At 36.4% G+C, this 26,785-nt stretch overlaps 1 protein-coding gene across 7 annotated transcripts; it reads right to left on the bottom strand.

Moving 5' to 3' along the window:
• Positions 1-592: 592 nt before the first annotated feature.
• Positions 593-26,559, bottom strand: LOC124890400. Of its 7 annotated transcripts, XM_047402234.1 has the most exons (14): positions 25,277-26,558; positions 24,456-25,188; positions 22,996-23,491; positions 22,451-22,602; positions 19,037-22,348; positions 18,690-18,902; positions 15,540-15,743; positions 15,208-15,411; positions 13,149-13,298; positions 4,760-5,125; positions 2,523-2,955; positions 2,329-2,419; positions 1,131-1,338; positions 593-1,072 (listed from the first exon to the last, which is right to left on the bottom strand). In XM_047402234.1, the coding sequence occupies exons 1-13, from the start codon at positions 26,362-26,364 to the stop codon at positions 1,134-1,136; spliced, it is 7,647 nt and encodes a 2,548-aa protein (XP_047258190.1). In that variant the 5' UTR covers positions 26,365-26,558; the 3' UTR covers positions 593-1,072; positions 1,131-1,133. The 7 variants fall into 7 exon arrangements, with proteins under 7 accessions (XP_047258190.1, XP_047258189.1, XP_047258191.1 ...); XM_047402233.1 differs by lacking the exon at positions 593-1,072 and having other exon boundaries at positions 1,082-1,338; XM_047402235.1 differs by lacking the exon at positions 593-1,072 and having other exon boundaries at positions 1,082-1,338; positions 4,775-5,125.
• Positions 26,560-26,785: the final 226 nt, after the last annotated feature.

Genomic DNA, 26,785 nt, shown 5'->3' with positions numbered 1-26,785 from the left:
AAACTCATACTTAGCAGGGGCGACAAGCCACTAGTAATTAGTCCCTCAAGTAACACTATTTAGACAAGAAATTAATGCCCAAGAGAATTTTAATGCATGTGATGTTTATTCTTTGTGTCAACAACATATAATTCCAACATCATTCGATCTAATTACTCTCTATCCAAACATTTTTTAATAGTACTAAAAACCCAAAAAACAAATGAAATCTTGAATGCATTGCATTGGTCGAGATACATTATGTTGCCCAAAAATTTAAAATCTCGAATACATTAGTAAATCTCAAAGACATACGTTGATCCCAATACATAGCGTTAGTATGTTGGTTTGTATATCATGATCACAATTAATTCATGATACATGTTGTCTTCAGATATATTACTATCTCAAATACTTAAAATATAAAATGAAACATAATTAACTAAAAGAGATGAGATATTATATCGATATGATAAAATAATTAGCGTTGTGATGTAAGTTTTTCCTTTTAAAAAAAATCACAAGATTTCTCATAACCAAATTAGATAATTCAACAGTCACCAAGAGAAGGTAAAATAGGTAAAAAATATATATATACATTACCAAAAATGTTAAAACTGTTAAATCTAGATTGTTTGCTTGTCAACAGAAAATAAATAAAAATGATAGGAAAAAGGTCTATTAAACAAGAACCTTCACCTAATGATGTAAAACCACAACCATGAAAATTTCCATGGACTGATACTCTCTAAATATGATCAAATTTTTAAGCAACCAAAAGATAACAAGGACACCTGAGGTTAGAATGTTGCTCTTAATAATATCCATACTTTCTCCTAATATTAGAGGATGGTGATATCAGTCCCTACCTAACGTCATATACGAGCCAAGAGTTCGGGGAGGTTGAGGGTGCTAGGGGCAAGAGATGATCAAAATATAATGTTATTTATAACCTTGTCGCTCCTATTTTCCCTTGGAAGAAATTGAATGACATTTTTCGGTATGCTTCCTCCATATCAAATAGACCCCATGTAATCTCATTACTTTGGTGAACCAAAAAAATTAGCTATACGAGTGATGAAAAAAACAAAAAAGCCACGGATTTTAGCTAAATTATGGGTTTGAATTAATTGAATTAATAATAACAAAAATAATTACTGAGGTTTAAGGATGCGTTTTTCCCAGTCAAAGACACCCAACTTGTCCACATCCTGGAAGGAAAGGAAGTGGGAGTATAATGAATTTCTTCCTAGCAACTTTGAGATTACAACAAGAAGCATTTCACATGCCTGATTTTCTTCCAATTTCTCTGCATCACTGAGCTCAGAAGAGTGATCTTTCCATGGCTGGTAAAATGACCTGTTCAAAAAGAGTAACACCAATTATGGCACTCCATTTATGTAATTTAAAGCACCAGTTAGTTTTCAGATTGTGGTATATTGGGGAAAAGAAAATATCAGCCTGTAACTAGTTCTACAAACCATTGATGTTTCTACTCTAACTAGTTCTACCCTACGCATTATTTATAAATGACTACCAACTTGCTAACGTCAGATCATTTAAACATCTCGACCTCAACAGTTTTGAATTACTTATTATTATTTTTCAATTTTTTTTGAGCCGAGGTTGTATCGGAAACAGCCTCTACCTTACAAAGGTAGGGACTACCCTCCCAAACTCCACTTGTGGGACTACACTCGTATGTTGTTTGTTGTACTTCATTATTTGCATGTTTTGTTTATGCACCAGACCTATATTCATCCACAGATGCATGTTTTGTTTATGCACCAGACCTATATTCATCCACAGATTCTTTGGGAGGATTGGATGTATTTGTGACAACTGACAAGCACGTGTGCGAGAGCTCAGTTACGGGCACGGACGGGTCTTCTTGAGATTTGGAAACCGTAGACTCGGAAGAAAGAATTTCAACTACAGGAGAACAATTCTTGTGGCAATATATCCCAACTCGAACATCAAATGGTGGCCAAGACCGTAAAACGAACACCACATGCCTGTGGTTGAACATAAGACTAGGCTGTGCATCGGTTAATCCCTGCATAATTATCAATCAAGTCTTTCACAGGCCAATAACCGTCTCTAACCACAAGCACTAGAGCAATCCTTGAGGTGGTGTACAGAATTCTAAGCAGCGACAGTAGTTTAAACAATGAGAGGACACCTCCCAAGCACAAGCACAGAACTTCAAAAGACCAGTGGAAGTACTTCACATTGGCATTCCAGGACCCAGGGGATGTGGGGGTGGTGGTAGGGATTTTGATTTCTTTTGATTTTTTCCTAGAAACAAAGTGTGTGTCTAGAAAGTAAGGCAGAGAGTCATATATGTACCATCTCCAGGCAGGATTGGCTTCAGCGGGGCACTTAATCTTGGAGAAGAGGGTTGCCAACTGAATTGCATCACCAGCTAAGATGCCTGTTTCTGTCAAGCAGCAAAAAGCATAATAAACAAGTTAGCCATTAGTTTGGAAGACAAGATATTGTCTTAAGCGCGGAAAGCAGTACTGATAAGATTACAAGTGTACCTTCAGAGGAAAGGCTAGAGTAAAGAAGCCGACAAAGTGCAGAAACGACAGACGGAAGCACTGTATAGTTTGTGCATTGTAGTTGTTGCAGAAAAAACATCGATGAGGCTAGAGTTTCTTCACATCCAAAAGTCCTGTTGGTACCATTACATCTTTTCTCATTCCACTCCATCAGAGAGTGCAGGTTGTCGAGCTTAGATGCGTCAAAAGAATGACACAAGTCCAAATTACTGAATTTGAGGGAATGCTTTCCTACAATCACTGATGCAGCCAGCCAACGAATAAGCTTTGATATCAGAGAATCATCTGTTTCTTCCTCGGATTGCAGTCTCATATTGCAAGCAAAATCTTCCTGCCCATGGACTTTTTCAATATTTGACTGCAAAGCAGTTAAAGTCGCCCAGCTAACAAACTTGGAAACTTTTTCCGTGTCCTGGAGACAATATAAAGACAACTGTTTTACAACTGATACGAATATAGAAAATAATACATAAACATCAAAGCAAGTGATCTCCAGAAAAGCAGAACTAAAGATTGATGGGCATAACTTATGAACTCATCAATTTACTAACTAATAGCATCGCAAGTCAGGACCTCATGGTCTAAATATATCTTGAACTCATGTACCAAGATTATAGATAAAGAGTTATTATTCAGCCATAACCAAATGTTTATGAAATAAATCAGTCATGACCAAATGTTTATGAAATAAAACATTGTTCATACATCATACTCGGGAGCTTTTAAAACTTCTTTTAAGCATGTACCATCACCATTATCTGAATCATGCCAAGCTGAAGCTCTACTTCACTAACCAACATACTGTACATGGCAGCAACAACCAATATTGCTGTATTTACATGTTCACCTGACCAAAAAGATTATTTTGGTCCATCTCATTTTTAGTGCATTCCATTTATTTTTCTTCTCTTTGTCTTCTCTAGCAACTAGAAAGCTCAAGCAATTGACATGTATGAATTCCAAATCATACATCAGATATTCTAGATTTTTTAAAAAAAAAAAATTCTCACTTGCTTAAAAGGTAGAATCAGAACCTGGGAAAGCATACAGAAACACAAGAACCCATGATTTGATTAACTTAATGAATTAATTTCAATATACAAGGCTTCGCAGTGTGGTGAGGTAACAAAGGAAGTTGGAAGGAAAAGTAGAAATGAGGAAAGCAGTGTAAGAACTAGGAAGAAAATGAAAGTGATTCATCGCTTGCATAGTCGTTAGTACACAAGTTGCTCCAAAACAAATTTTTCAAATGAAGCTTAAAATATCAATAGCAGTCATTCAGATTATCAGTGCTACCCATGATCAGACAATGCTTATCAATCACACATTGCGTTCCACTGTTAGCAACCAGAATCATGATGGCCACACTTGCCTCAGAACTCACTGCCCTCCCATTTTTTGTGTAAAATAACCACATCTTCGATTTTAAAAAGAACTTTAGAAGTTCTCCATATCACCAGAAGACTCAAAACAAATTCAACATTAATCAGCTAAAACAAAACCAATGAGAAGCAGCAACTTTGTAAGTCCGAAAACTGATCAAGCCAAGTGCAAAATCAGTGGTCATTCTAATGTGAAAGACCGTATAAGCTTGTGTTGTGGAATACAAATACAACAACAGGCTCAATCCATTCTGCATGCTGATGAGTGAAACATTGGTGCCATTTCATCGACAACAAGTGCATCACACTACAGTCCTGGGCATGAATTAACAGCTAGTCAATAGATATGTTATCTGGGAGAAATCCAGCATCATCGACAAATGTGATGGAAGTCACATCGAACCAGTACAAAGTCAACACTAAGGTTTTTTATCACATGCAACTGGGAGGTGCACTTGATAAAGTGTCAGCAAAAGAGGTTCTAGTCCCGCAGTCAGTGCTCACTAAAGGGAGCATGATATGATCGTTTAGGAACTATTCTGGAATTCAAAAACAAATTGTCTACTGGTATTTCAGCAATTGGTCACCCATGTCCCCCAGGAAACAACCTCTTGCTCATACTCACAGATATTTAAGAGACGAATTATACTTCTTCCATTAAGCGGATGAACAACTTATGCCACTGGACAATGGCAGAAATGAAAAAAAAAAAAAAAAGACTATAGCAGTTCCCCCAAAAGCAGTAAGCATCTCGTCTTGCACAAAAGCATTTTTTCAAAGTTTTCAAGGTGAACTGCATGTTTAGCTTGTCCTATCAACAGATATACAGCTTACAGGAGTGAAGGGTACCATTTGCAAAATATTTACTGGAGGAGTGCTCATAAGTACAGCTTCAAGTCCAATCTGAGCAACAAGACTTTGCCTTCCATCGCAGCATTCGTCAACAACTTCACAGAACTGAAGTAAACTCTCAACGGAGAGGGTGAAATGTGGTTGATAAACTTTCCTCTTTTGTGATATCCTCAATGCTGATCTCAATATTTGTAGAATCAGTTTAAGAAGTTGAGTATTTACTTTAAGCATTTCAACACCTTCAATTAGCATCTTGTACAGATTGCAAGAGAGTTCCACAAGCTGCTCCAAGGCATATTTCTGCATCCAGTCAACAGTGTGCCTCGATAAAACAACTTCATTTAGTGCCTAGAAAGAATTTGCGTTAGGAGAATATTGTTTAGCATTAAACAGAAAAGCTTTCAGGCAAATAAAACAGCTCAAAATGTAAAACTGTAAACAGCATTCAGCTAGAGAGTAATACAACAACAACAACAAACCCAGTGTATTCCCACTTAGTGGGGTCTGGGGGGGTAAGATGTACGCAGTCCATACCTCTACCTCTGATGAAGTAGAAAGGCTGTTTCCGAAAGACCCCCGGCTCAAGGCACAAGATATCACACAAACACATAGTAAAGCACAGAAGCAGATGACATAATATAAATACGGCACCCATAAGGAATATAAAACAGAGGAAAGCAGCTAGAGAGTAATAATGACTTTAATTTGAGAAAAGTACCATAAGGATCTATTTCTTTGGAGGGGCTGAATCATTATTTGATCTATTGACGGCAAGAAGAGAAGAAATTCGAAACAAAATTGAGTATAATGTACAATGCTAACTATGGTAGAAAGTGATGCTGCATACTACTTGGAACCTAAATCTGATAAAACTCGGCAGATACCCACGGGAAATCAAGGTTGATGCTTACAAATTTTTCTTGTCAAGTAACCCACGCCAGAAGATCAGTAAGGAATCAGCAAAAACACCTTTAACCAGCCAAGATCAATTTCCCGGGAACCAAGTCTCTTGGATGTTTTTAATAGCCCAGAAATAGCCAACGCCTAGGGGTGCATGGTTAGAAGCTCAATGTAAAATGGGCCCGCTCACCCTTCTTCTTTTAAGTACCAGGTTTCTGCCAGAGGTAGTGTTTAAACCCACGAAGCATGTCACAAACTGCACCCTTACCACTAGACAAATAGAAAGCCCTGGCGGAAGTTCCTTTGATTGGTTTGCTGGCTATAGTTCAACACTTGACCCACAACTTAGTACTATGTCAGAGACTGATACACCGAACGATGAACTCATAAGCAGGTTGAATTGAAGACTTTTCTAAATGAACACGAACATAAAATTACTTGCTTGATTAATATAATTTTTGAGCAAAATATATTTGTTCTTTTGTAATGCCTAAAAATACAAATTAGAAAATAATATCCTTATAGGTGATAACTCAGACATCAATCTACCATACCCCAGAAACACTCTTTAACATGGATACATTGTCATGCATCCTAACATATAGGTCATGTGAAATGGAAGAGAAATAAAAGAGAACTCAGCTAGATTATTCCCTCAAGCTATTGGGGTTTAAATAGCTAACTTCACATGTCCTAAAAGAAAGGAAATCAATACAAATAAATACTTAATCAATACAAATCAATATCTAATTTAATACCTAATTATAATATGAGTAAATCAAGCTACCTTCTATATTTACATATGCTATAGAATATTCAGGATTCTAACACTCTCCCTTAAGCTGGTGCATACAATTTATATGTACCAAGCTTGTTACATAAATAACTCCTTCTAGGACTGGCTAGGGGTTTGCTGAATATGTCTGCAAGTTGATCACTTGACCGCACGAACCTTGTGACGATGTCTTCTGAGAATAACTTTTCCCTGACAATCAATCGCTATGTGTTTGGTCCTCTCCTGAAACACCGCATTTGATGCAATGTGAAGTGTAGCTTCATTATCGCACACGAGTTCCATTTCTTTAGTATTTCCAAATTTCAACTCCTTCCTACTTGATCTATATAAGTTCACATGTTGCCACCGCCATAGCCCGATATTCTGAATCTGCACTAGATCTAGCACTCACATTTGGTTTCTTACTTTTCCAAGATACCAAATTTCCTCAACTAGAACATAGTATCCGAAAGTGGATCGTCGGTCAGAGGGTGACCCTGCGCAATCTGCATCTGAATATCCAACAATTTTCTCATGTCGTTGGTCTTCATAAGTAGTCTTTTACTCGGAGCAAAGGAGAATTCAAGAACTGACTTACAACACTAACCGTGAAGATAATATCAGGTCGAGTGGTTGTCAGATAATTCAACTGTCCTACTAGAATTCGGCATCTTCCAGGATCGGTAAAAGGCTCCCTTGACCTGATAGAAGCTTAACATTTGAATATATTAGAGAATCAATAGGCCTACAATCTGTCATCCTTGTCTCCTCAAGAATATCTAGTGCATATTCTCTGTGAAATGGCAATTCTTGATTTGGATTGGGCAACCTCAATGCCCAAGAAGTACTTCAATCGACCAAGATCCTTAGTCTGAAAGTGCTGGAAAAGGTGATGTTTCAATTTGGTAATTCCCTCATCATCATTACCTGTGATAACTACGTCATCAACGTACACCACCGAATACAAACATAAACCTGAAGCAGAGTGGTAATAAAACACAGAATGATCAGCTCCACTTCGCACCATGCCAAACTCCTAATTAACCATACTAAACTCCCTTTTGTACCTTTGAATAAATGAGAAAGACACATTTAAAAGCACGAGGAGCCAATTTGCCTTTTCCTGGAGTGAAGATATGGACAAAGCATGTGCTTCCAAAGACGTGGTGGAAGAGAAAACAAGGTTGACTTGGGAAACAAAACAGAGTGTGAAACCTGATTTTGAATACCAAAGGAAAGCATACAGTTAATCAAATAACAAGAGGTGAGCATTGCATCTCCCTAAAACCGCAATAGAACATTTGCTTGTATGAGAAGGGTGTGTGCAGTAACAACAATATGCCTATTCTTTCTCTTCGCTGCCTCATTTTGTTGTCCGGAATAAGAATAAGATGTCTGATGAAGAATGTCATGAGAAGACTTAAATTGTTGAAATTGAGATGATAAATATACAGGTGCATTATCACTACGAAAAGTGTGAATAAGAACACCAAACTAATTTTGTATTTAAGCACAAAAAGTTTGGAATATGGAAAATAATTTAGAACGATCTTTCATTAAGAAAATCCAAGTACACCTTGAGTAGTCATCAATGAAATTAAAAAAATACTTAAAACCCAACGTAGAACTATCTCTACTAGGACCTCAAATTTCAGAATAAACTAAATGAAAAAGAGATTGCACGATTATTAGGACTGCCTGGAAAAGTAGCTTGAGTGTGCTTCCCTGATTGACACGACTCAAAATCCATCTTAGACAATTTAGACAAGCTAGGTACCATCTTATGAAGTTTGGATAAACTAGAATGTCCCAATCGTCTAAGAATTAAATCTGGAGAGTCGGAGACCGAACAAACAGTAATGGACTTGTGGCAATTAAGGTAATCAAGCCCATCAAACTCACGCCTTTCGCCAATCATCCTTCACGTACTGAGGTCCTTTATAAAAAAGACGTCACTAAAGAATGAGACAACAATTTAGAACCTTAGCAAACGACTGATTGACGAAAGGTTAAAAAGACAACTAGGGACAAAAAGAACATTATTCGGAGTCAATGGAAGTAAGGGATTCGCTTGACTAACTCCGATTGCCCTAGCCTAAGAACCATTAGCTAACGGAATAGTGGGAAGGGATTGAGAGCAAATAATATTAGTCAATAAAAATTTGTTACCAGAAATGTGGTCAGAAGTGCCGAGTCCATGACCCAAGGGCCAAATATGGTGGACTATGAGATACAAGAAACAGGATTACCAGTCTGAGCAGTGGAAGCTATTGATAGAGATGTCTGCTTACTCGCTTGATACTGAAGAAAGTCATTGTATTCTACTTCAGATAAAGATCAAAGTTGATTGGTTGGATTACCGATGGGTTAATTTGAGCAACATGAACATTCTTTAATCTACCATGGAGAGAGTAGCAAACATCATGGGTATAACCCAATTTGTTACAATAGCTAAACCTTGGTCGAGGTTTCCCAAAAAGCTTCCATGTTGATTTCAAGTTTGAGATGCTAGAACAGAAGACTCTACGGACGTCACAGGGTGACTAGAAGACAAGGTGGTGCAGTCAATCACAACTAGGGGTGTACATAGATCGGGTTGGTTCGGTTTTTTATTAAAATATAATCAAACCAATAATGTCGGTTTTCTAAATCTATAAACCAAATCAAACCAATATACAATCGGTTTTTTTATTTTGGTTTTAGTTGAATTTTTTTGTTTTTTTCGGTTTTTCGGTTTTCTCGATTTTTTTACAATTATAATGTGATTGAAGAAAAAATTAAATGTTTTCACTAAAAAGATTAAAAAAAAACAATGGTCATAGAGTAGTTTCAATAAAAATTAAGTTGACAAAGTACTAAGTTGTCTAAATTATTATCTCTCAAAGTAATATTATGTGGATACCCAAGTAGTTCAATTTCTAAGTCACTAGTCACAGTAGCTTGTCTGAAAGTTTCCTTTACATAAAATGTGAGCATACAAAAGAATGAAGAATTGGAGACAACTTATTAAAAACTTAACTCCATAAAGTAATTAATTAAAACATAATTCCATAGAGAAAAAAAAAGACCTAAATCACAACTTGATGAATGAGAAAAGTAAGATGAGAAAATAACGAGAATTCTCTGAAAACTTGAAAAGAAAAATGTAAAAAGTGAAGCAATTAAAGAGTTTTAGATTTTTATATTAATATTGAGTTTTGTATTAATTTGTTATTAATGGAAAAAAGACAAAATTCAGAAATATCATACTTATCCCCTTAATTATGAGTTTCATAGCAACAGTTTCATAATTACATAATATAGCAAGTTATATTTTGTATTTTAGCAAACTGTTGCTACAAAAATACAAATACATGTGATTTTTACTGCCCTTATGATCAATATGTATTTTGTATTTTTGCAAATTGTTTCTACAAAAATACAAATACATATGCTACAAAATATAATTTGATAAAAGTGTTATTATTTTTTGTAATTTAATACTTAAGTATGCTACTTTATGTATTTTTTTCATGAAAAAATACTATAATTAAAGGCCCAAAAATATATATCTATTTTCTGAATATAAAAAAATAATAAAAATAATTAGAAAGTAGATTATAAGTAATATTTTTTTACGTATAAAAAATTAAAATTATATATTTATTACGTCGGTTCGGTTTGGGTTCGGTTTGATTTTATTTTTTCTACTACCAAATCAAACCAAGAATGATCGATTTTATTTTACCAACACCAAACCAATCAAACCAAACCATAAGTCGGTTTTTTTCCTCGGTTTGATTTGATTCGTTGGTTCGATTTGACTTAACGGTTCGGTTTGTACACCCCTAATCACAACAATTAAGCAAATAGGTCATCCATAGCAGGAACAATGGGGCTCGCTAAAATTTGATCTCACACCGAATCAAGATCAGATGGAAGTCCAGCAAGTGTAACAACAAAAAACATCTTTGCACATTGCTCCAATTGTTTTTCAACACTTGGAGTAGTGGGCATCAACTTCGTGAACTCTTCCATAAGCGCCTGAACCTATCCACATATCTGAATCCTGCTTTTTTAAGATTGGTCAACCGAGAAATAACAGATATCATTTGTGTAAAGCTCACGAGCCTTTTTCCCAAACCAAGAAGCAAGTTTGGAATGGTCGAAACAACAACATCAACTTCGAATCAATAGATTTCCATAATAGACTACACAATTAAGCATCAATCTTCTTCATTCACCCTTATCTTTTTCATCAACATCCTTAGCACGTTTAACCAAGTGGTCCTGAACCCCTTGTCCCTTACACCATAGTTGAATAGAGGAGGACCAAGATAAGCAGTTCGCACTACCTATCAAGTAGTTCAATGGTGATGGAGTAGTTCGCTTGCTGGGTACGACAAGTTTATTGTAAATATATGAACTGAGGGACATAATGTAGTTGGTAGATGTTACCCGAATCTAGAAAAATTTGCAATCGCAGGAATCTAGAAGCAAAAAGTTGACTGAAATCCAAATGTGGGAAAAAAATCTGTTGTGGTAGGAATCTTGAAGCAAACAATTGACAGGAATTTGAAAAAAAAATGAACTACACAGTTCTGTCTACATGAATCTGAAAAAAATCATATCTGTCTATCGAAATTTTACAGCTCCGATGGGTACGTGAGATGGTTGGTGGTGGCGGAGAAGATTGGGTTTTGCTTGCGCCGGTGGTCCAAGACTCGTGGTGGTTGTGGTTTGATCACAACACCTCCGAAAATAGAGTTCTGGTCGGACAGCCAAGAAAAATAGTTGGAAAAAAAATGAGTTTGAAATTTCTCTTCCAATGTTCCTGCCCTTAACTGGGCTCTTGATAGCATGTGAAATGGAAGAGAAATAAGAGAGAAAGCTTGATTATTCCATCAAGTTATTGGGGTTTAAAAGCTAAGTTTACATGTCCTAAAAAGAAAGGAAATCTATACAAATCAATATCTAATTTGATACCTAATCATAATAGGAGTAAATCAAGTTACCTTATATATTTACACTAGTTACTCTTTATATTTTTTTTCATTATAAGTTTTTGGCAAAATATAGAGAGTGGTGGTTAGACCGGCTTTGTTGTATGGGGCGGAGTGTTGGCCTGTTAAGAAGGCCCACATCCAGAAGATGAAGGTGATGGAAATGAGAATGCTTAGGTGGATGTGTGGGTGAACTAGGAAAGATAGGATTAGAAATGAGGTTATTCGAGATAAGGCGGGAGTGGCTTCGGTGGAAGCCAAGATGAGGGAAGCGAGGTTGAGATGGTTCGGCCATGTGATGAGGAGGAGCAAGGATGCCCCAGTGTGGAGGTGTGAGAGGTTGGCTAAGGATGATTTCAAGCGAGGTAAAGATAGGCCGAAGAAATATTGGGGGAGGTGATTAGACATCATATGGAGCAGCTCCAGCTTACCGAGGACATAACCCTGGATAAGAAGTTGTGGAGAAGGCAAATTAGGGTAGAAGGTTAGCCTGAGTTTAGGATACTGTATCTTTTGATGTTTTTGATGTGTTTCTTGGAGTATCTTGCTTATGGTGTTATTGGATATGCTAATTTCTATTGTATCTTGTTCTTTTCCTATTCCTACTATTACTATACCCTATCTAGTATCTTATTCTTTTATTATTCCTACTATCACTATTTCTTATCTTAGAATGTTTTATTTTGAGTCGGGGGTCTTATCGAAAACAGCCTCTCTATCTCACATTTGAGGTAGTGATATGGACTGCGTACACTTACCCTCCCTAGACCCCACTTGGTGGGAATATACTGGGTATGTTGGGGAAAAAAAATCTAATGGCTTTCTTATTCATAATTATAGTATTTTAGTCTTGACATACTCCTTAAAAAATCATTTCCTCCATAAAACAAAAAGTAATCTTCATTACGTTATCTTAATTAAAAATTCAATTGTCTTAAATTTGATTTTTTTAGAAAAATTATTAAGACCATCATCATTATATAAAACAAATTCATTACAAAATAAGTATAAACATTAAAAATAAAATATAATATAAATCACAAAAAGTAAAGAGCTAAAAATTCATAAAAAGTTGTTACTCCATCTCAATTTAGATGTCTTAGTTCTTATGTAGTAAGTTTTTTCAATTTTAACATTCTACTTGACAAGTCTAAGACCATAAGATTTAAAAACTACATAGTCCATCCATCTCATATTAGTTGTCCACATTACCAAAAATAATAGCCCCAAATTATTTGTCAATTTGCAAACCAAAAGAGAATTAATTAATTTTTTTTTCTATTTTACCCTACAATTGAAATGCTTTTTGAAGTATATGCAAGTTTATAATTTTTTCAAAAAAAAGAAATTGTAAAACTACTATTCTTATGTATAATTACGTAAGGGCATGTGAAGAGGAAAGTGGACAACTGATATGAGATAGAGGGAGTACATCATTAATTTAAAAAGTTTTGTGAGTAATACCAAAACTTTTTAACCTCCCTTATATATAAGTATAATATGCTACAGAATATTCAGGATTCTAACAGGTCATCATTTAATGCAGACATTTATTCTCCTCAGACTTCACTCACATCCATATAGTATAGCCCTCCCGTCATTAAGAAACAAGAAATATATTTTTCTCTGACACCTTACATAGTCAAGAGATAACAAAATAAAGGGACAAAAAGCATGAGACTTTTTTATATTACTTAATAGTGGGAACAAATACCTCCAGTATAACAGTCAACTCATCAAATGAAGTTCTGCTGCATTGACTCGAAGAAAGAGATGAAATAACACAGGATGACCATGAGATCAAACCACACTGTTCAATCAAGTACCTGGTCATCTTGGGTATTTTGACAGACTTCTTCACTATCTGCCACATAAACCATACAAATGAATTCAGCTCTTGCTTAGGAGAGGCTCATCACTCTTAGAAAAGAGAAACATGATCAAGTGGAAAAACATCTTTTGGATGGAGAGTGTAAAAACAAGTTCCTACCAAGAAAAAGATCAAAAATTTTGTTCCTCATTAAACCAAAAAAATTGAAGACCACATTCTGTTTCGCATTAAAAGGAAGGGGCAGCCCAGTGCCCTAAAGCTCCGGCTATGTGCGGGGCCCGGGGAACTGCCGTACCACATTCAGTTACGCATTAAATCAACAAATTAAAAACCACATTCTTTTGACGGTCTATCTATGTGAAACAAGAACTTCATGTACACAATTTTTGACAAAAATATACTTAAAAGAGGAACAAACTTGTCAATACATGCACTTCTAGAGTGTTTAAAGTTAATACTTTTATTGTGTGTAAACTGGGAACAGTTAATACTTTTATAGTGTGTAAACTGGGAACCCCTGTATACAAGACGTACACAAAGGTTAATAGCTTTACTTGAAGGATTATCTAAAAAGTAAAGGATAAAAATACTTTCATTTAAATTTACTCACTTCTTATCTACCGCATAAAAGGATAACCTAATAAGCTGCTTAATTATGCTCTGCAAATACACTTAAAGGCAACAACTGCTTCATTTTGAAACTGGTATTGAGTTTATTTTTGATGCATGAAAGTGAAAGAAACTATTATACACACCTCAACCTCAATTAATAGAAAAAGAGAGGGAAAAAAAGGAAGAGATTTACTTGTAAACATTGACCCCCCACCAGAGGACATAAATCAGACAATACTCTGCTGCAATTATACTTCTAATTCTGAATGACTCCAGCTAATAAGACTAAACCAATAAATATTATAGCAGGTTGTTGCTTTGATTATTGTACCTCACAGTGAATATGGAGATGGTAGCGGCAATTATGGCACTGAGGTTATCAACAGAATATGCATAGCTAAAATGCAATTCATAGATCCGGTTTTCAATGGTAGAGGTGATTTGAAAGGAAGAAAATGTGCTGAGGTCAATCGTGACAGTTCACTGGTCCCTTGATTTGTTTGTCTCCCTGACTACATGCAAAATTATAAGAGTCCACTCTTATGGAGTAATTGAAATAGCTCAAAATACAGCAAAATGAGTTAAAAGGGGTGTTAAGGGGATGCGCGAGTCAGTGAGGATGATCCGGCATACAGAGCCAGCTTGTGTATGTTGAGTAATATGGAAGGAAAGAAATGTAAGATGCTTTGAAGACAAAACAGAAGCTGTATAGAAATTAAACTACACTTGCTTATGAGTTATGGCTTTTGGCTTTTTGGTTAATCTACGGTATAGGAAAAATGAATATTTGCATGCTTAGCTTAATAGACTCCCAACAGTAGTATCTTATATAGGCAAGGCCTTTTGTTTTTTGGTTGTTTGCAGGAAGGTTTCTATCTTCGTAATTCCTTGGCACTAACCTAAGTTCCATATTTCTGATTTTAATGTAATTACGACTTACCATTTTCAAAAAATAATAGTTTCTAGCTCCTAACTAAAAATAACTATGAATTTGTTTTCAGCTAAAATAATATAGTTTGGTTTCAGGTAAAATAAGATAGTCATCATCATCTAGAAGCATAAAAGACCACCAGAAAAATCAGCAAAGTAATCAAGAGACAAAATAAGGAACAAAATAAAGGAAAAACAAATAACATCAAAAAGACAAAAACCACAAGAAAACATGTGACATGGTTATCTGATAATCAAATTCTTCAGTTAAATAAAGGATCACCAAAATGCTGAAGACATTAACCATCAAAAGACAACCACGAAAACTTGGAAACCTAAGCAAGACACAAAAACTCCAAAAGGAGGAGAAAGAGACAACACAATATAGGACTTTGATTACCTGAACAATCAACTCCTTTGATTCATGATCAGAAGTAGGAGAAACATAGAAACTGAAAAGTGTCTCAAAAACGGCATTTCTAATGTATATTTGAGCATCGTCGTCCATATTCAATCCTGAGTATAATAGACGTAGCATCCACAACCTCTCTGTTATGAAATTAGTTGAGATACTCCAGAAAAAAGTCTGGAACAATGGAATACCCTGTAAAAAATCAGACAGGAAGAGAGGAAAAGTGCTGTTAGGCTACTCAGTGAGATAATTATCACATGACTGAACAGTTAATCTTTAGGATAAATGGCAGTTATAAATCTTCCATATTAAGGATATACCTTCATATTTGCACTTGGAGAGCTCATCAGATATTTACTTATTGCTGAATAATGGTCATGTGAAGGATCCAAAAGTACATAAGAAGCCTCTGCAACAAATATGGCAGTTACGGATGAAATCTTCTGCCAAGGCTCTTCTATACCATTTTGCAAGTACGACATCAGGAGACGAAGTCGCATCACATCCTTCCTCTTCTGACATTTCTACAGGCAACAATAGAACTTTATAAAATTATGAGCTGATACTTATACTAAAGAGTCATTAAAGCAGCTCTGGCGAGATATCAACATCTTTTCCAGGAATATAACCAACCAACATGACTGTCACTGATAATAATGATTAGCAGTTGCTCATTACAGATTACCCTATTTATCCTATACAGGTAGGGATCTTTAATCATACAACAACGGATGATACAATTTTGTTACAAAGTTCTATCTCAGATGATATGCACGCACAGTCATATCATTTGACACTGGCCTCTCTTTACAGCCTTTGTTTGAGATGCACCAGAAATATACATAGGCTAGTAACTGTTTAAATCCATGGTTCCCAATGCTTCGCCATAGTTTTAGTAGATAATATAAGTTTAGCTTAGATCTCCTACAACTGCTCAACACTGTTACTAAGATGAGAGTCGAAGCTTTGTTGTGTTTAACTAGAAAAGAGTCTAAAGTTACTTTGGAAGAATTTCAATTTTCTTTAACATAAAAGTATATCCAACGGTACTTTTTGATGAAAAGATGCTGGGAAACTCCTTTCCTTTAAGGGAAGTGGACTCTACTTCAAGAAAGTTCAAAATAAAGTAAGAACGAAATTCTGGGATGCAGGGAACACCGAGAAAGGGAACACCGAGAAAGGTATTTCACTAGCATCGACTCATGAACCCTTTGTACAAAAGAAAACTCATGGTTCAACCACAACTCATAAGGGTCTAATTGCCTGCCTTATGTAAATGGATTGCCTATTCACTAAGTCGATCGTACATATACTCTTAATGCTAAGGATTTTCAAGAACCCCCTTAATAAACAGTGTCAAGCCCAGGACAACTCCATTTCCTGACATTAGTTTTAGTTCGCTGTTCACTTATACTTCACTTTCTTTGGTTTTTGTGCGAACACAAATCCAACACACTTCTCCGGTCAAATGTCCACTAGTGGCACCACCATCACTTCCATAGTTGCCAAACCAACCACACAACACCATCTTAGTGTTGCTAACAGCATGTCAATTGTCACTTTACCTTTCTAAAAAAAAAAAAAGCAGCATGTCAATTGTACAACCCTAAAAAAATTTATGCAATCTTTGAGTAATGAAATCACACCAACACATTCTCACTCACCAATTCCACTCATCAACAACTCCACCACCGATTTCCCTTCTGACTAAGCCCTCTATTTATATATACGTTTTGAAATTCTAAAGGGTTTATTAATTAACGTATCAAGATGGTACGAACAGTACAGGACAACAGAAGTTCAGAACAAAAACTTCTATGACCTAAGTCCTCTAATTTCTTATTCGTCACAAGAAAACTCCCCGGCTTCGATTTGACCCAAAAGCACAACACCACCTTGACCCTGTAACTACAGACGCGGACCTCTCGTTTCATCCATCAGCTCTTCATGCTCCTTTTCTCCATTAACATCACTCTTCAGACACCTCTTACACCAGTGGAACTCTGCATCCCAAAATCAACACAAATTTCTTCATCCAAGACCACCATGTAAGCATCCATCACTCACCGTGGCAAAACCTAAGAATTTCCTTTACACATTTATCTACACCAATGGCACATAGATCAAAGAATGACTGCAGTGATTCCACCTTCCTCTACGTGAAACCAACCACTACAAATACACACACACGGTCACGCCACCACTAAAAGAGCTTCAGATTTCCCACTGAGAGCTCTGTAGAGAAGATTCCCAAGAATTATGTTATATGAAGAAGGGAAGAAGCAGGGAATGAGGGAGGATCCCTCTACTATTTTTCTTCTTCTGTTCTTTTGCTTAGTACATGTGCCAGGTTTTTGGTCCAAATTACACGTGTCACTTATTGATTCGTTCGATTGAAACATCAAACACATGTCTTTCACGTGTTTGGTTTATGGACAGCGGTATACACGAGACACATTTCTACCAAGTTTAGGAGTTCATCTAGTTACTAGCGAAATCAGAGTGCCTAACTAATATTCCATGCTAAGTTTGGGTGGCCATTCTCTGTCAAATACATTTTGTCTATAGGTTTTTCCCATCACATCAATGATTTATTAACTTTGTCAAAAAATAAACTAAAGAGAACGCTATTGATTACACATATAGAATTTAAACTGCTAGAGGAGCACTTGAACAAATTGGGTCAAAGATACTTTGTTAGACTCCTGAATTAAGACTACAAATAAGAAGCCTATGAATCACTCCACCTATTCCTTGGTGACTTGGTACCATGTCTTAATTAGTCCCTCTATCCTAAGTGGATGTCATTTATGCTTCCAAAGTAAGCAAAGAATGTTTTAATAAAATAATTTAATATACCTTTTACTCTATTTTGATATAAAGTATTGCTACTTATAGTACTTTCAGTTATTTTCTGAATATAAAAAATTTATTTAACGAAGGAATTAATTTGTATTCGATTTAGCACTAAAAATAAATAGAAATTTAATAGGGGTACAAATCCTATAGAGTAGTAAACAAAGAAGGGTATAGATTTCAGTTTCCATAGCTGGTATAAGTGGATTAGACATTAGTCTAGACATATTAGAGTTCTGGAGAGATTCAGACTCACCCCAAAGAAAGGTAACTAGGTTAATCAATTTTCACATGCTTTTTTTGTAAATGTGAAAGGAGAGATGAGAACCCTGAAAAACTATGTATTGTTTAATGCCATTAGCCACATAAACTAAATAATCATTGTGACAAATTTGACTTTGAAGTCTGCAAATCATGCTTCGACTTGCAATAATTCTTATAACGACTTCTGAAGTTTGAAACAATCCATCGGGATTGAGTTCCAAAGAATAAAAGGTCCTCCCTCCAAGGCCTTGACAGATACACATAGTTCCATCTTTCATTAGTAGAAACTTACCATTACCACAAATTATTCAGGAAACTAAAGAGAGAAAAGTTATGACAACGATCGATACCTCCAGTACACTTTTGAATCTTCCAAGAACCTCGTAACCTAGTTTCCTTGTGTCATCATCAAGTGAAGATATACTAACAACAGTAATCCCAAGCAAGCCTAAGCTTGCAAACTCCAACGGCTCAATAAAACCCATAGAAAGACAGTGAACTGAGAAGTGCAGAATAAAAATGGGATCGTACATGTGGAGTTTCTTGACATCTGCATTATGTACCTGCAGAAAATTTCATAGTTTTGAATTTTACAGAGTTGGGAGAAACTGCAGAAATATCCCTTAGTCCTTGTCCACCAAAAATTGAAGGAACAATCAAAGATTATGGAAAAAAGAATTATCATTAATAGGACTACCTCATATCTAAAGTCAGTATAATCCTTTTTAGGTTCTTTGAGAATGCCTGGACCAACTGTTCTATCATGTGGAAAATAAAGCATGGTAGTTGCACAAACTTTGGGGTCTATGGGAATGTTTTCTCTGAAGTAGATTCTGCGGTCGTCATCAATTGCTTCAGCTTCACTCAAATTACTTGAGATAGTCTCCCCCAGTTCATTTTCTTTTCTGACTTTCAGCAGAGCACTACCCCATAGGTAATCCAATTTAGCCATACTTCCTTCGCCCAAGTCATTAATCGAATTGATTTCATCCATTAAGCTATATATCTCCAAGTCAATTGCACTCATACTAGCACCATAAGAAGATAGTAGCAAGAAGACCAGTTCCCTCAAATTTATTCCAATGTCTTTTACATTATTCATATCACATTGTCGAGCCCTGATTTGGAAAAGCAACCTAAGCAACTTCACAAGTTCCAAATGCCGAGCACATTCCTCAGATAGTTTACAATTATCTTTTAAATTAAAGGCATCCTGATCAGCAAATTGAACATATGACCTCATGATGCTAGGCAAAGGAGTAAATATCATCCCAAAGTGAGAATGACCAGCAGTGATGTGTGAAGAACGGATGGTAGCTGCAAATTGAGAATGTGCAAGCAATAGTTGAATAATTGAAATGCAAGAGAACTTCCCCTCAGATACTGATGAGATAATAGCTCGGAGCATCCCCAGTGTCATAGGATCGTTAAACCTATGCAGAAGAGATGACTTACCAAGTTGCTCTACAAATGGAAGAGAATCCAAATTTAGAAGACAATCATGCATCTCCCTTGTTATTTCCATTACATTTCTTAGAATATATACTTCCAAATATCTAAATAAGGAATGGTTTCCAACTTCCATTTGCATGAAGTCAACAGCATTCAAAGAGCATCTCTTGACAATAAGCTGCCAGGATTGAACGAGCAAGTTCAAAAGCCGGATTCTTGCCAAGTCTAAAATGGAGCTGTCTTCTGAAGCAGTCACTTCTGCGTTTTTCTTCAGTAGAGACGGAAACTTCCTCTTCTCGGGGAATAGAAGTGTCCTACACAAACGTACTTTTGCAACAGTCCTGTTGACAACATTCAAAGACTCCTCAACTGGATAAGCACCATCTTGAGTGAGATCAAACTCCAGCAGATCAATAAAATCACTTGAGCAAACAGAATTGAATATACTCAAGCGTTTTTTCACTTTCACCAAATCGCCTCTTAATTCAAAGAACGATTGCACTGCAAGAACAGTATCAACGAGAAGACTACCTGAGACAAGATTCAGAAAATCATCCATTGACTGGTTCTCAAGATATTCCACCACAAATATCTCCCTGGAAACATAACTTTTCCAGATAGAGAAACCTTGCTTGAGTATTTTCCAATAAAAAGAAGCTATATGCTCATGAAACATGCAAAGCTGGCCCCCAAATTTTGCAGGAATTGAGTTTAAGTACAGGATGACAGTGGGAAGAAGCATTAGTGCCTCTTCATCAGAAAAATCACAAGTTGGCGGTACTGTACAAGGCTTGTCTGCCACATATTTGTTCATCCTGTCTGAAAATAACTTTCCGAATATAGATAGATGCAGGGGGCTTATATCAGCAACAAGAAACAAGATTTCAGCTTTTCTTTTGGTCATTTTGAGCATGCAATGAGAAAGGATATTTACATGAGTATTAGCCACAACTCTACACATATCCTTAAGAAAAGGATGGCTTTGCTTCTGCATAGCTTTATGTACTTTCACAATTTTTACAGTTTTGAGCAAACAGGCATCGGCAACATCAAGTTTAAATCGAATGGCAATATCATATACTTGCAAAAGGATTTTCTCATAGAGAGTGACATCATATTGTTCCTGCTGAATTCCCCAAAACAAATAAAGAGGCATCTTTTCAGGTGGCTGAGACATGTATGCCGCCAGATGATCAAATGCAGAACCAGCAATATGTAATCCAACAGAGAGAGCTGAAGTACGCCAAACAGAACAATCCTCGAGGTCAACTACAGACAGCATCCAATGGACCAATTCAAGCACCTCAAAGGGAGATATGAAATGAATCAATCTATGTAGAGCATATAATATAGGAACTAACGGTATTAAGTTCTTGGACTTCATGCATTCATTCATCTTGAGCTTAAATGTCAGAACCAGTTTCTTTACCACATTTTTGAATGAACTTACAACATGTATATTGGCATGGTAAGCTTCAGATGAAGAGCTTTGGCCATAGCAGAAAGACAACCAGAACTCAGAAGTAGCTTTTACCAAATTAAGCACATGATGATCCATCTTGCAAATTTTCGGTTTAGCTGATTCAACAAACTGGTCTACGTTGTCCTTAATTGTTTTATATGCAAAATCACTACTAATAGGGGATGGGTACTCCAGCACTGCTGCCACAGCAGGGTGATCAAGGATAGTTACAACCAACTCCTCAATAAAGTAAGTTGTGAAAGGAATAAAGGTGTCTGGACCACAAGAATTAGATTTTTCAGCCAACAATTTTTCTAACATGCCACTTAGGAGAAGGAAGCAAGCTGCGGAAAGCTTTTCAAGTCCCTCGAATTGCTCATTTCTATAAGATAACTGAGCTTGATTCAACCAAAACAGTAAATAGCGGAAACAGGAAAGAAGATGATCAGATGTCTTCTCTGAAAGCTTTGCCAGAAGCAAGTTTTGCAATCCTGATTGATCAGACAAATTCAGTCCATCAATATCCAGAACAGCTGGAAAGAGAACATAAAAAGGTGCATGCTCCAAAAATAGAGAAAATGCATCAGACTCATAGTCCATTGTTCTCCCACCACTTAATCTAGTTAAGGCCCTTTCCAGACCCGTGAAGAAGATTTCTGGCCATCTCTTAGAAGCATCATTCAGAAAACCAGGTTCTGAAAAAAACAGTTGCATCAACAGTGACAGAGGAACCCCAAGCAATTTATTCGAGACAGACACCATTAAAGGGAAATTTTGTATTATCTCAGCAGGTGTTGTGCAAGCAATTGAACAGCAAAACCCAATGGTTAATCCAACCAGACTATCATCGAACTCACTCTTAAGCAATCTTTGGACTTCACTAACAGTACGGGTAAAAGAACTGTCAGTATACACGACTTCCTTGATGTTGGAAGATATCGTGTAAGTTCCCTGCAAAATTTTCCGTGACAAATGTAGCAATCTATTGAACGGCCTCCACTCGCATGGACATTGAGAATCATCCAAGTCATATGGAGCATCAAGTCTCTCAGACAACTTCCAATCAATTATTGAAGATAAAAGTAATGGATCCACCTAACAAAGTTCAGGAAAGATATAAGCTGTCAAGCGGGGAAAGCAACTCAAGTGCTACCAATTCAAATCAAAAGAAGTACTTAAATGAAGGAAAGATCCTACCTGAGTCTCCAATAGATACTTTAAGGTATTGCACACGTATGAAGAAACCATCGACTTCTCAGAAGCAGAAATAGCACCAGATTCAGCAGTTACCAATGTTAGGCACTTATCCAAGATGCAGATAGTGAAAGGACTGAAATTAGGAGATATATCTGCAAGAAGTGTCAATAACTGTCAGAAAATTGAAAGTAATCTTTTTAAGCTACTGCTAAGTTCTTTTCACTTTTGCAGTATTTTGGCAAAGAAATTTACAAGCCATTTGATTAAATCAGAAATTTACAATCCAATTGAAGCCAGTCATGATGCACTGTGAATCCAATAGAAACTGAAGTACTAGATCAGAAACAGAAAAAACTAGAAGTGTTTTAACCAGTGAACAAGTAGAATAACAGTCAGGGCCCAGGAAAAAATTTAACGGAAGCACAAAATAATGGGAAATATTCAATAGTGTCAACTGAACAGAAAATATTCAATATATGAAGAAAAAGTAAAACCCATTTTAAACTATTTACAAAGACCAAAACACTGTATGAAACTTCAATTACCTTTGGTGCCCGGTATGCTACTTAAAGAAGACCTTAAAAGGTCCAAATAATAGAATAACTTATTGCCAGACTCAATTACAGCATCACGTAGGAAAAGAAGAACAGGTGAGGCCAATTTTCTGTAGACATCACACCCTATTGCTCCTCCAAGCATGTTCTCTTTGTTGTACCCAGGAATAAAGAAGAACCATAAACAAACTTCCTTTGGGTTTTTGTCAAATGCACCAGTACTATACATTGATGTCTTTGCTAGAATGTATGCTTGATCTTTAATGTCTCTGTTAGGTGAAAACATTAACAAGTCCAGAAATGGAAACAAATACTTGTACATTTGTGAGTGAGCTCTTGTTGCTATCTCACATTTAGAAGACCAACCAACATGTTCTTGGAGCAGAGATAATAGAGTTTGCTGCAACACAATTGGTAATGACAGTGGGTTGTTTGGCAGAATTTTGAAGAAATCAAACAATCCTTCCAACATATTAGGCATTGTTTTCTGCAAGAAAGAAAAATAATATCCAAAAAGTAAGCATTAAATATCAGGATTTCTCCATTTTGGTTTTTTCTATTTCAATTAGGAACTATTAACTTTGCCTGCACAAATTTATCCTCATAAATCAGATTACTACATATACAACAACACCACATACCCAGTGTAATACCACAATTGAGAGTCTGGGAGGGTAAGATGTATGCCGACCTTAGTACTACCTTTGCGGGGCAGATTACTACATATATACCATCTTAAACACCAGAGAAATTCCAGCTTCAGGGAACATACGAGAAGAAGAAGAAAGGAAAATTCAACAAAAGAATTCCAAATATAAATGGGCTTAATAACATGGATGTCTGAAGTTCTACCTAGGAACGTGAGGTGAAGTTAAAAGTTTATGAGACTGGCATCCTTAAATTCAAACCACATGCTCCAAAATCACTGATTGATCCACCAAGAAAATGACATAGTTTAAATGAGAACATATAGATAGAGGACCAGTGGATCTACACTTCTACAGTCATGCAACACGCAAGTGAAATATCAACACCCATGCTTTCTTTAAAAGCAGTATTCCTTAGGGAGTAAATAATATATGGAATCATATACAGTAAAGAAATCAACCTTGATAATACAATGTTAGCCCACATAACCATTTCATGAAAAGTGTGCTTTTGAGGTCCCGGCGAACATTGTTGAACAAGTAATACGACTGTGCAAAAAGCAGTAGACCTAACTTGGTCACTCACAGCATCAATTGGCTTATGTAGGCATCAACTTAATATGATACAGCTACAGTTAATACAGTCAAACCAAAGGGTTACTGCAGATAAGCAAAAAAAAAAAAAACAGTTTTTAGATGCAAAATTTTAAATTTCCTCAATGCAATTAAAAGCTTCCTCTTTGATTACACAAAGTATTTTTCCCACACGCCAGCACAACTAGGACTCATGAGGTTGAAGCTTACATAATATATTGTTAAAGCATTAAGCAACTTGGCATAGAATAGCACTTCTGCGTCTTCTATGGTAGAGTCCAGCAAGGGAGAAGAATGAGAACTCCAGAGTTCTGTTACAAGCTTTACAAAATATGCTTCATCTTTAGAATCATCCATGTCATCTCCAATTGTGATTGCTTCATCACCCAGGGGCAGAGCTGCATCAGGGGAGTAACTAAACCCCCCTATAATAATATCTGTATCCTCATTTGCAACATCAATTTTCAGCTTCTTCCTACAGCTCATCTTATCTCCTATTTCAGAATTTGCTGGTCTTTTCAAGCATTTCTCAAGACCTTTGTAAAATTTGTTCAGTGAAGAGAGTAACGAGAACAGAACTTGAGGATCAGGGAGCAAAATCCTAACTGCATTCCAGATATCTTGCTTGAGGGATTCACATTTGTGGATCATTTGACCCTGGGAAGACAGCACACTGTTTAAAGCACCAATTAGTAATTCCAACAATTTCAGAACCTCCAACACAAGCTTCAAAGTTCCATGTTTCACTAGAGGATCCGAATGAAGTAAACCTTTATTAATCACCAGTCGAGAGAAGGATCGTGGTCCAATGCACTTCATGATATTTTGCACTTCTGGGCTGTTAAAAGTTAGCGGCTCTTGCGTTTGAGAATCAAGAAAATCAAAGACAAGTCCATCACCAACAGAGGAGAGCACATTTGCTGCCAAAGAAACTGAAGCAAACCTGCAAGTAACTGAGTCACAATGGACAAACAACAAAAATACCAATACTAATATTCAAAGATAAACTCAAATTAGTAATATTATCTAACCAGTTCCGGGATGAAGGGTCTTCAAGACAGTATGGGAACTCATCCAGATAAGCTGAACCAAAAGATGGCTTCCCCTTAACAATTGCCAAAAGCAGGTTTCTGTGATTCTCAATCTCTCCAGCTTTTAACTTCTTCATAAGGCCCAATAATCTTTTCGGGTTTCCTCTCAATGGACTGGGTACCCTCTTCAAATCTGGCATCAACCCATTCGAAGGATCAGTACATACCATATTTAACACTTCATGAGCTAACTCTGCATCCAATCCACCACCCACTCGTCCCGAAATGCTAGCAAGCTGCTCCAAAGTTACACTCCCAAAGAGCACACTTCTAAGCCCAGTGGGCACCAATGAATCAGGAACGAGAACCCTATCACGCAAAGTGGACAACACATAAACCACGGTATCCTCATCATCATTTCCCAACCCACGAAGCACTCCAGAGTACATATCCTTCTGCTGCAACACTCCTCTCAACAACCTAGCATTTCCAACCTCCAAAAACGATAGAGCAAAACCAACAAAAGCCTTCCTCGTTGAATGATGCTTCTTCTTCCCTTCAATTTTCTTGGCTTTCCACTCAGCTAATCTCCCAAATACAGGCATTTTAAAATCAAAACTCTTCGCCACTTCCCACGCCATCCACGAACTACGCCTCACTATAGAAGCCAGCAAAGAAAGCACAGCACGTTGGCGCTTCGCCTCTTTACTATTCAATTCTTTATACAAATCATTCATTCTCTTTTCCACAATTAATTTCGCAAACTTATCTAACGCACTCACTATTACATGGTCTTTATCTGCTCTGTTTTTACCGTATTCATGATTGAAAAATAAAGCAATCAAATTGAGAACAAAGTAAAGTCCAGTTTTGCTTTTTCGAAGATCCCAAGCTTGTTCAAGCTCGATACACTTGGATGAATTCCGAATGTATGAACTGAGATACTCGGGTCCTGTTTCGGACTTGAGAAGTTTGATGAACTCTTTTGAAGCATCGGAAGAGAGTTGGAAATCTGTAGAGGTTAAGTTACGAAGAAGCTCTTTCAGTTTATTCTCCAACTGTAGAGGTATTTTTGCTGCTTCTTCCATTGTTCCAGCAATTCAAACACAATGCGAAAGCCCTCAATTGGAATAAACACTAGAAAAGCATAAATTTGCTTTTGTTCAACTGAGATGAATGAAGAATTTTTCCATTAAAAGTGGATTTAGCTTGGGGTTTTAGAATTAGGGCTTTGTTATTATTACAGTATGAATTGGAAGTGGCCGCGAACAAGATTTTAGAGTTTTTGGCTAAAAATACCCTTTTAAGTATGATTATAATTTAAAAGGCATCCTTAGAGTTTTCTTCTGGACAAAAAGTAGCCTTCTTGTTTGCTAAAGTGACCAATTTACGTACCCAACGTTAATAAACTACAGAACCTAAGTACTTGTGGAAAAAACTTTAGTTAAAAGAGAACAAAAATAATAGTTTTAATATGAAATACTTGATTGATATAAATTTATATATTAA

This window comes from Capsicum annuum, unplaced genomic scaffold (assembly GCF_002878395.1).
Source record: "Capsicum annuum cultivar UCD-10X-F1 unplaced genomic scaffold, UCD10Xv1.1 ctg1714, whole genome shotgun sequence".
Classification (NCBI taxonomy): Eukaryota; Viridiplantae; Streptophyta; class Magnoliopsida; order Solanales; family Solanaceae; genus Capsicum; species Capsicum annuum.
This window is presented reverse-complemented; position numbering and strand designations above follow the sequence as displayed.